The 8875-nt window shown below is 36.3% G+C and overlaps 1 protein-coding gene across 1 annotated transcript; it reads left to right on the forward strand.

Moving 5' to 3' along the window:
* Positions 1–2553: 2553 nt before the first annotated feature.
* Positions 2554–8294, forward strand: YAF2 (YY1 associated factor 2). Its single transcript, XM_010131249.1, has 2 exons — positions 2554–2732; positions 6265–8294. The coding sequence occupies exons 1-2, from the start codon at positions 2554–2556 to the stop codon at positions 6500–6502; spliced, it is 417 nt and encodes a 138-aa protein (XP_010129551.1). The 3' UTR covers positions 6503–8294.
* The last annotated feature ends 581 nt before the right edge of the window (positions 8295–8875 follow it).

An 8875-nucleotide genomic window follows, 5' to 3' on the forward strand; every position in this document is an offset into this window, starting at 1 on the left:
TGAAGCCTGCATGGCTTGCAAAGTGCTTGGTTGCAGTTCAGTAGCCCCTTTTGAATACCTGTGAAAAAAACAAAAATTGGATGCTTTAAAGACACTCTCAGTGTTGAGAGATGTGGATTTTTTTTTCTCCATTTTTTTATTTTAAAACCATTGAATGTCTCATTTAAATCTGGAAGTGACAGGGCAGATAATAAATTTTGTAACAGAGGTATAACTGATAGCTATGGAAATAATTGACACAAAAAGATGGATTTTGAATTGGGAGGAGTAAAATAACATAGTGGAATTCCTTGTCGCAGCAAAACAACATAGAACCTCTTGATTCATTTTTAGTGCATCCTTCCAAACATGATTTCTCTGTGGTAGATTTTTTTTTTTGTCTTAACTGACTTCTGTTCCTTGTGGCAAAGATCTTTTTTTTGTCAGCCTTATTTGTTTTACGGTACTGGAGAAAGAAGTTCTAAAGTAGGACTTAATTCTAATCATAATTTCCCAGCTCTTCTCTTAATAGAAATTCTCTAGTTTGCCCTCGGGAATTGAAATCCTTGCAAATTGAGAACTCCTAAAGCAGTTAGCTAAGTTTGGATTTTTCCCATCTCTGCTCCATTTTAACAAGTTTCCATGATCGTGGTGTTGTCCACAGCTCTGGGCAATAATTAGTTTTGTGTCGAGAAGTTTGCTACTGCCTACTTCATACGTATCATGTCAGATTATTCCTTCAGGTCACTTGGTGTTGTGATGGTATTGTCACCTGGCCATCACTAGGTATTAACTCCCTGTATCCCTATCTCCTGCCGCAGTCTTCAATTCAAGATAGATTATTAGTTTTCCTTATGTATCACAAGTGTTTTCCACCTGAAATGATAAGCTTGTGCATCAGTTACACCTTGGTTCTCTTGCTTTGTTATGAACTATTATGGGAAAAGGTCAAAACAGTTCTGAGACAAGTTTTCTTTAAAATGTGCTGTAGCATAAACAGCTGTAATCCATCGAGTCGTTTCAGTGATTTTGCACTCTGTGTGCTGTGTTTTCTCCGAAGTCCTAGTTGCAGTGCTCTCTTGAAAAACATGTAGTCATCTATTTGCCAGTTGATACAAGCTGGGTAGTTTTCACAAAATGATCTGTTGCTAATCTTCGTCTCTTCATGAGTTAGTGTGGGCTTAGTTCATGAGTGCGTATGCAGCAGTCTAGTTTTCACCCCGAAGTTCTATTGTGTTGACATTTTTAATAGTCTTTATTTTTACTTTAATTCATTAGGAACTTGCTGTGAAGACCTATGAAATCTCAGCTGGTTCATGTTAACTGTCTTTCCCCCGCTTTATGGATTCTTGTAACTTGGCTTTCGCTCTGTAACATGAACGATTGCAATCATTACTGAAAATATAACTTGCTAATGGGAAGCTGCCTTTTTTCTGCTTTTGTTAATTTACTTGTCACTTCACCTAAGCAAGAAGTGCTGGTAGCGTGATCCTGTGGGTTGCAATAAGTAAATGTGCAGAAGAGTTGATAGCTTCCGTTGCTTTAATAACGGCTTTGTATTTTCAGAGTATCACAGTGCATGTAATTCGTGCTTTTCCAACACCACAACTGACAAAATCCAAGAGCTTGGCAGGGTAAACATTCTTTTGGAGAAGAAATTTGCATCTCCAAAGTCTTAAAATCACAGAACCTTCCTTTTTATATGTCATGACTTGTAATTTCTTAATTCCAAAATCTCAAAATAAAGAACTACACTTGCATTGGCAAGGGTAACGTGTCATTTCAAATTAAAATCATTGTATTCCAAGAGAAAATAAAAATGAAGTGATTTCAAAATAGTATTTTAGAAAATGTAAGAGTAATAAACTGTTGAAATTCTTTTGCTTGCTGTTCCTCTCCTCAACCTGGGTTTTAGTTTGGTTCAAAACTTGGAAATGAAACTTGCGCTGCGTATACTGATGGAATGTGGTCACAAGTCTCTGCCAACTTTTAGAAGTATCTCTGTTCTGACAGCTATATCCTACTAATTTTAGTGCACAATGTTTTTTTTTTCTAGTGAACAACTCGATAAAGATGATACATAAGTGAATTTATCATTGCTTTAAATGAATTTGAGCTGAAAACACTTAAGTGTTTTGCTAACTTTGTCAGGCCAACAGCAGCTTTAGCTCTGGTACCTGAAAGGTCAGCTTTTTCCTTTTTGTGATGTGGTTTGTAAACGTGTGTATTGGAGTTCACTCAAAGTAGACCCCCTTCATCATTTGAGGGGGCTAGGAGTGGGCGGTAAAGTATTCCCCCTGGTAGCTTCAACTTTGAGTTCGCTCTGTGTAAGTCCCTGGATACGACGACTGGGAGAAGAGGGCACATGACGAAGTCTTGTCTCTAAATCCTTAAAAAAAAATCTCATTTGTTGATAATGCAAGTAAGTGAAACTAACAGATGTAACGGGTTTAAATTTCATGTGCTGTTTTAATGAAGTATTGGCAGCAAAGTAAATTTTTGCAGTATTTCTTTTTATAGTGATTGTTAATAGCAGACATGTAGAGAGTTTGAGACTTGTAAAGTCTAAGTATTATGTCTATATATATATGTGCACACAGGAAACCTCGACCTGTCTCTCAGCTGGTTGCACAGCAGGTTCCTCAGCAATTCGTGCCCCCTACACAATCAAAGAAGGAGAAAAAAGACAAAGTAGAAAAGGAAAAAAGTGAAAAAGAAACAACAAGCAAAAAGAACAGTCATAAGAAAACCAGGTAAAAATTTTATAAACTTTTGCAGTGTTGGTAAAGCATGGTCTAGAAAAGAAAATTAAATGTTCTGCAATTTTACTGCTTTGCAAGTGCTGCGATAAACTCTTTCAATGATAAAGCTAAATGTGTGTGAAGTTTCATTGCTTCAGGAAGCCTGTGAAATGTGAAGAAAACCTGCAGTTTGTAATTCTGACCAGAAGATGGAGACCAGCTGAATATAGCGAGAAAGATTTGGGTATTTCTGGCACGGGTTTCAAATGTAGTTCTCACCACACAAAACTGTAGATGTGCAAATGGATAACATTCATCTCTGGAAAAGAGAGTGGACAGGAGTGACTAGTTTTCATGCAAAATAAGTCAGAAAGAGAGAACCAGTACCACACTACCGAAGAGTAATGTGTTTATTGCTATCCTTGCAGAACTGGAATAAACTTTGAAGGGTTGAACTAAGGGGTAGAATTAATGTGGCAGGATAAGGCATGTATATTAACTAGCGATAAAAAATCTCTGTGCTACATCCGGAATGCTGAAGGAAACCTTGAGCTCTTAGAACTGAGAACATGAAATATCACAGTACAGACAAGCAGTTGTTAAAAGCCTTGATCTTGCTGTAAGACCAGGTGGAAGGAGCGTGCAAACTGCAAACCAAAGGTTTAACTCCTGAATCATCACAGTCAAAGCATAAAGTTACTGTGGCAAGAATGCTGTGCCAAAAAACCTGAGAAGTATACAAGACGTGTAGTCTAATCAAATGTGGGAGGAACTATATAGGGGTTTTTTATTATTTTTTTTCTGGAAGCACTCTGAAGTCATCCAGTCAAGGAAGATTCTTTGGAATTAGTTATGCAGAGAAGTAGTAGATGCCTCTCTTGTGCCTGAAACAGGATCATCAGTATCAGAACCAGGGAGAGACTGAGAGTCAAGAGAGGTTAGTCACTAAGAAAGTCATGGTCAGCATTAAGGACACAGAGATTCCTTTATTTTTTTTTTAATACTCAAATTTACTAGCTTACCTCATTCAGTTATGAAGTATTTGAAGTTAACATAGTTTTCATTAAACTAATTAAATGTTATAAATTGAAATATTGATGGTTGAATTGCAATAGTACATTGAAAATGCAGAAGTGAGGTGGGGAGAGGGAGAACACTTGAAAAATAACTGAGATAAAAATCTTGGACTGAAACGCCAATATTGAGGTTCATGTTAAGAATTACCATTTGAAATAATTAGGCTACTTTTTTTAATGCTTCAAACATTTCAGTTTTTCATAAAATTTATTCACTAGGTTTGGTTAATTTAACCAGATTTCTCCAGTATCCTTTGGGAAAAAGTTATCCTTTTCTCTTTGCCTTAAAACTTGTACGTTATTGCTGGAAAGAACCATAAAAATTTGCATGTGCTCTCAATATGATTAACAAGCTCCAGGCATGTCACTTATGTAGGTGGATAATACTGAATTTTTCTTTCTGTTCCCATGTTACACAGCAGCAGATTTTCTTTTTTTTTCTTAAATTCTTCAGTTGCACTACTTCAGCCTCAGGGAAGCAAGATGTCAAGGCCTGTCTCTGTGCTAGTGGAGGAAAGGCGTAAGGTGTTTCAGCTGAAGTGACTGGGAACCAGTTCTACTTCAAAGTCAGATGATAGGGTAAAGGTTAGAGCTTTGCTGTTAGCACACCTGCTAAAACATGATATTATTTTATTGTAACTTAAGCTAGTGAAAGCTGTGGAGTCAAAGGCATAAAGCTGTGCTGTTACTAACTGCTTGTATAAATTCAGCTGTCTGGTGACAGTTTTTCATGGCAGTCAAAGTAGTAAATTGGAAGTACTTTATGCCTGTCACTAGCAAAAATATGGTGACAAAATATAAGTCTAAGTGTTACTTGATTCTTTTTGTTGTGAAAATCAAACAATTGAAAGATTAGATGAAAAGGCAAACCCTATCAGCACTGTGTATAATACTGTTGCAGTTTGAAATGAGAGAGGCTGAAATTCTGAAAGGTCTGCGACTTTGCTGTAGCTCTGGAAGAATGTAAACACACCCAGAAGCTACACAGAAGAGTTTTAAAGTGATTTGGTTGGGCTTATCTAAATTTAGTTGGGCTTTTTAAGAACAAAAATCAAGTCAAAACAAGTTTTAAATTACAGGGGTGGAACAAAAGCAATTTAATGGACAAAGCAATTAAAACCATAAATCAATCACTTTTATCAACCTATTCTGTTTAGATATAAGAGAGAGAGATGTCAATAAGTACATAAACAAGTATATACAAATAAATATACATTCTCTCCATTCGTCCCACATCTCCAATTGACAAACAAAACCCCCACCATGCGGCCACTGTCCGAGAGGGCAGGGGGAAGGGGGGAGAGAGTCACAGATTGTTAATCTCAGAATTTTCGGTTTAAGAAACTCCTTTAGAGCAAACTTCCTCAGTAACTTAGTCTTCCTTCCTCCAGGGTAGCTGAAAGAGACTTGAGTCTATCAGTCTGCCAGGGGCTACACTCGAGCTTCTAGCTCTTCTCAACTGCAAAGCAGAACACAAAACAGATCTCTGGGGAACACCATAGGTCTTCTTTCTCCTTGCCAGAGACTGTTCTCTTAATGCGGGATGTTGGGGGCTTACAGCCAAGTTGTTCCTTCCTTCTGGCTTAAACTCTGTCAGAAAACCACCCCTGCTGGTAACTGGCAAAGCAAGAAGGTCTGCCTACATTGTGGAAGAAATCTTTTACTGCTCCAGAAATGGAGGCAGCTGCAGTCTCTCTTGGTGAGATGGTTTTCTTCTGTGTCTCAGTCCTGAGCAGAAATCAAATATGCACGTGCTGTGGAAGTGTCACAGATTTCAACTTTTTATATGCTTTGTCACAGAGGTACTTAATTGACACGCCTTGGCTCCAATAAGAAGTCGAGAGGATTATGACATCTCTTCCCTCACAATAATTGTGAGACGGTTTTCATGGGTCTAGGGAAGAGGGAGAAGAGGTGGCAGGGGGTGCTTAGCCCCACCGGCGCCATCTTAACCCACTACAAATAGTCTGTGTAATTTAAATCATGGTATATGCCAGGAATACCAGACTTAGACTGTGAACATAAAGTACAGTTCAGATAGTATACTAGCAGTCCTAGTGAGGTTTTGAAATGCACTAACACCTGCTGCAAGTTAACCTGCCTGGGCTGATGAATTCAAAAGACAGACACCAACATTTCATCATTGAACATCATTTTCTTTTTAGAGTTGTTGCTTAAGGCTGCTGCAGAGATGGATGCTTCTCTGAATCAAACTTAAAACTTTCTATAGCTACAATAAGGAAAGAATATTTAAAAGTAAAATCCTTCACATGTGCAACACATCCATATTCTCCACAGTTACATCATTCACAAGGTCAATGTTTAAATAATCTTAAGACAAGGCAATGAGTTTCAGCTATTTTAATGTAAAGTGTACTAGGCAACACTCCATCAGTGTTGGAAGTAGGAAGAAGACAAGATAACGAGATGGTGTGTGTGCTTTTAATATGATTATTTGCTTTATTTAGGCCAAGATTGAAAAATGTGGATCGAAGTAGTGCTCAGCATTTGGAAGTTACCGTTGGAGATCTGACGGTCATAATTACAGACTTTAAGGAGAAAACTAAGTCACCGCCTGCTTCCAGTGCTGCATCTGCAGATCAACACAGTCAGAGTGGTTCTAGCTCTGACAACACAGAGAGGGGAATGTCCAGGTCATCTTCACCCAGAGGAGAAGCGTCATCACTGAATGGGGAATCTCATTAAAGTTTATTTCCTCTAGTTTCTTTAGTCTCTTCTCTTCAAACCATGCAAATACATAACTTCTATCACCCGTTACCGCATTTTCATGACAGATTGATACACAATTAATATGTTGACTGAAACATAATTTATGCAGTTTAAAAAAAAAAATTGAAAGCGCAGTGGGAGAAACAATAATTTAAATGCGATTTACAAATGCTTACAAAGCATTTTCAGACCAACTTTTTAATCTTCATGTGTAAAGGTGCCATGAAAATGTGGTTTGAATGTTCATTATGCAGTGTTATTGGTAAGTCCATTTTCACTTTTAGTTTAGTGAATTCTAACACAACTCTTGGAGTCTCTGCTATTGGCATGTACTGAATTTAAATTTTTATAACATAGTCAAGCTGCCTAAATATGTATTATTTGAGAATTGTGAAACATAGTTATATGTATGCAAGTCAAAGATCAACTTAATCAACTATTGCTGCAACAGAATTTTCATAATAATTATCTTCTTAAAAACACCTGCTGGTACTTGGTGTGGTTAAATAGGAAAAATGTTATTAAATAAAACATTTGTATGAATTTTTGCCAATGTTTGACACATTTTACTAGATTACTGTTACTGAATTATGTTGATGGTTTTACCAATATTCTTTCACACTTAAAACACTTATTGTAATGTTTACAGGCAAAATAGAAAACACATTCTAAGCATTGATTGGTTAACCTTGCAATTCAGGTAAAGTGCTACATTGTCACTGTAGACTGGTATTCTGTGTTGTGTAACAAATATTGAAGATGACAACGCGTTTGGCAAAAGCTAACATTCGGAAATATGGAAGTTTAGAAAAGCTTCAAAAATAACAGAAGTGCAGTTCTCATTACTGCATAGTGCTGTTTCCTTACCCCAAATTTATCTAGTGTCATATAGTAACTTCATTTTGTTACAGGAATATCAGATACTGCACAAGAATAAGGAAATAACAGCGCAATTCATTTTTTGTTCCTGAATCAATATCTTTAATATTGATTTGGCCTATTAGAATATATTATGTCATAAATCATATGAAAAAACTCAATACCCTACTTTATGGCATAAACATTTACTTACTTAGCAATATACTGATACAGAGCAGAACTATTTACGGTCCCATCTGGTATTATGTAAAATTACCAATAAAATATTTTTGTGAATACAGATTTTGCATTTTTGTTTAGAACCAATAAGTGTTTTGATACACGTGTACAATCCATGTCTAGCTTTTAAACTATAGATTCAGTTTCAGTACAAGAGTCCATTTAGTTCCTTTTAGTGAGGTAGTCCACTTACACTCCTGTGATGCTTTTTCATTCAAAGTAAATATATTTTTAAGCCCATGTAAAAGTTGGATGGACCTTCTTCGTAGCGAATCCAGCCCCAATTACCAACTTATATGTCTTCTTAACAGCTGAAACAATGGGTTTTTGTAGCCCCTGACAATTGTGATGTTTGGTGGTTTCTTGTAGTAATGTATTTTTCCGTTTTTTAATGCAGTACTTCCACAGGCACAATGGTACTGTTCTATTTTGTAAGATGCTAGTTGTGAAATACGGTTAGTTGCATAAAATGAAAGTCTGATGTGATACCTGAGAACATACATACCTCATTTCTTGGTGTTGCTGTTTAAACTTTTTAGACATAAAATGTTAATTATAGGCTATTTCAGATGGATAACTACTGATCTGTTTATTATGTATTCTGCTTTATCTTACTGAATAGGATGACTGTTCATTGCCATTACCTGGCCAAATCTTAGTATCTGTAAAACAATGTATTTTAAGATTCTTAAATGTTTTTGGGGCTGGGCTGGTGTTCAGAATAACATACACTAGTTTTTAAAAGAAAAATACATGCTTCTCAACTTTATTTTTTTATATTTTATTTTTAGGTGAGAGTATTTGCAGAATATACTGATGTAATGGATTACAAGACAGCTGAAACTGTTTTGAAGTAAGCAGTTTAATGATAGCAAATCTCATCGCAAGATGTTTTATGAAATGTGTTTCTAATTTAAACTGTAATGAATGCTAACACATTTCAGAGCTTCTTGCAAACAAATAATAATCTGTTACCAGTAGTTCACTAAATGGGAAATGTATTTTCATTTACCTTCATGTGAATAAACCACTCAGCGCTGCCAACAAGACGTCTCTGTATATTCAGAAATAAGTAGCCATTTGGTTTGGAAGTAAGGGAGGATGGAGTGGATTTTACTATGATTCAGCTGTCTCTAGAGAATAATCTCAAAAATGTGGTACAAGTATGGTTATAATCAAAAAGAATGCAGAAAAGTCTCACTGTTCATTATGGAGTAAGACATAGAAAAGCAATTTCTAACCACAGATAGG

Source organism: Buceros rhinoceros, unplaced genomic scaffold (genome assembly GCF_000710305.1).
Source record: "Buceros rhinoceros silvestris isolate BGI_N320 unplaced genomic scaffold, ASM71030v1 scaffold30072, whole genome shotgun sequence".
Taxonomy (NCBI): domain Eukaryota; kingdom Metazoa; phylum Chordata; class Aves; order Bucerotiformes; family Bucerotidae; genus Buceros; species Buceros rhinoceros.

What these genes read in the sequence shown, in the direction of transcription:
- YAF2 (XM_010131249.1), top strand. Translation starts at nt 2,554, where the DNA reads ATGTCTATATATATATGTGCACACAGGAAACCTCGACCTGTCTCTCAG. An exon ending in AACAGTCATAAGAAAACCAG is followed by an intron (nt 2,733 to 6,264) that starts GTAAAAATTTTA and finishes TGCTTTATTTAG; the next exon opens with GCCAAGATTGAAAAATGTGG.